Source organism: Fukomys damarensis, unplaced genomic scaffold (genome assembly GCF_012274545.1).
Source record: "Fukomys damarensis isolate Sample0158 unplaced genomic scaffold, DMR_v1.0_HiC HiC_scaffold_38, whole genome shotgun sequence".
NCBI classification, from domain to species: domain Eukaryota; kingdom Metazoa; phylum Chordata; class Mammalia; order Rodentia; family Bathyergidae; genus Fukomys; species Fukomys damarensis.
Window position 1 is genome coordinate 15,007,371 of NW_022900950.1, and position 1,961 is coordinate 15,009,331.

Consider the following 1,961-nt stretch of genomic DNA (forward strand, 5'->3'; position numbering starts at 1 on the left):
TTTTTTTGCAGTTACATTCATTGTTGGGATCTTGTACCTCTACATGACAAGTATATTGAGCCAGGGATTTAGCTCAGCGGTTCAGTGGCCTGCCTTGTACATGCAAGGACCCGAGTTCAATCCCTGGTACCCCCCCAAAAAAAAGTATATTGAGATCAGTGTCATCTATACATTGAGAGACTAGATTCCATATCTATGTCAAATAGTTTGCTCTAAAAATCATTAACACCAGAAAACTTACTCTAACTTAATAATATAAACTTTAGATAATTAGGTGAAAATTAGAAAATATGTTTCAAAAGCCCCATACTTTTAGAAATGTAAATACCCATATAAATTACAGTGTTTAAATATGCATATGAGGTGTATCAAACTGCAACAGTTTATTTAAAGGAATTTCTCTTAAAAGGAATAATTTATATCATGTAACTTGCAAGGAATTACTTCAAATTTGAAAAAGCCATCCCTGATATCTCACTTACAATATGAAAGCATTTCCTTTTCAGCTTGTCAGCTAGAGGCAGAGTTGACATAGCTCTTTTCAGCAGAAGAGGTTAATTTCTATGAGATTAATTCAGAGAACAAAATTTCTAATGTTCAGTCCATTAAAGTTGGGAAACCCATCTGTAGTGATACTAGGGCAGAATGGAGCAAATCATCTATTTCTGAAGATTCCTTCATATAAATGTTCCACAAACAAAAGCTTGTCCTAATTTACTCTGCGTTGATTCTATCTTAACTTTGCAAAAATATAAAGAGGCTTATATAATTGAATAGTAGGAGTTTCTTAATCAGGGTTCAGAAGAGAATAATACTGCATATCGCTTCATATATATTACCTATATTGATACAGATATAGATATACATACATATCCAGAAAAAAAGAGGTGAAACAATATTTTTATATGCATAATTTCATAAAATATTTGTTTAGAAGTGCTTTCATTCAGATGTTCATTTGTATCTAATTCAGGAGAAAAATCTTGTATTCACTGACAAGAGACAATAAATGAGAAAGTCTCAGCTTGTATGTTACTATCAGTTGGTACCATAATAAATGTATAATTTTGGCATATCAATTTGATAACTTCAGGAAAATGTGAACGATTAATATATCTAACAAGCTTAAAAATAAAAATCAGAATCCTACAAGACTTGGGTTGAGAATAAATATATATGGCAAATCACTGAAAACTTTAAAAATTTGAAATTTTCTTTTGTAGGGATCCAAAACAGCATTCACGTGTGAACTGAATGATGAAGAAGCAGACATAGTACAATTTCTGGAAGGATGGATTGCCTTTTGTCAGAAAATCATCTCGACACTGGCTTGATAATCATGTACCTTCCATTTAAAACATAGGGCTTTCTATTTATTTAAATATTTAAATTTTATATTTATTTTTGAATGTATGGTTTGCTACCTTTTGTGACTGTTATTCTTAGTCTTCAGATTATAAATATGGATCTTTTAAGATTCTTTTTGTAAGCCCTAAGGGCTTTAAAATAGTTTCATATAAATTATTTATTGGAAAGTATTTATTATCATATTGAATTTTAAATATATCTATGTAGATTCATTAATAAAATATTTAATAAAATTCATGATTGTAAATGAGCCTGGATATTTGTTGTTTTGGGAACAGCATAGAATAAGCAGTAAAATACTTATGAAATATTCACATGAGCTGTATGATGGCTAAAGTGCTTACAAAAATCACTTTTCTCTTAGAGAAATAGTAGACTAAAGAATGTAAACTTTTCAGAGCTGATTAGAAACTTAATTTTGGTTTGAGAAATAACCAGACAATATTTTCCTTTAAATTCAAACAAAATTCCAAACACAAACATACTTAAAAATTTGTCTTAATTTTGTGTTACTATAACAAAATGCCTGAGGGTGGGTGCTTGAAACTGAAAAATAGGTTTATTTAGTTCATGGTTCTGGAAATTCAAGAGCA

General features: G+C 29.8%; 1 protein-coding gene across 1 annotated transcript in view; it reads left to right on the forward strand.

The window, feature by feature from the left end:
• The window catches only part of Il2 (interleukin 2), a 5,361-nt gene extending 4,027 nt beyond the window's left edge, over window positions 1–1,334 (forward strand). Inside the window, exon 4 of the mRNA XM_010611363.1 lies at window positions 1,224–1,334. Within this exon, the coding sequence (XP_010609665.1) occupies window positions 1,224–1,334 (111 nt within the window). The remainder of the gene's footprint in view (window positions 1–1,223) is intronic.
• Window positions 1,335–1,961: the final 627 nt, after the last annotated feature.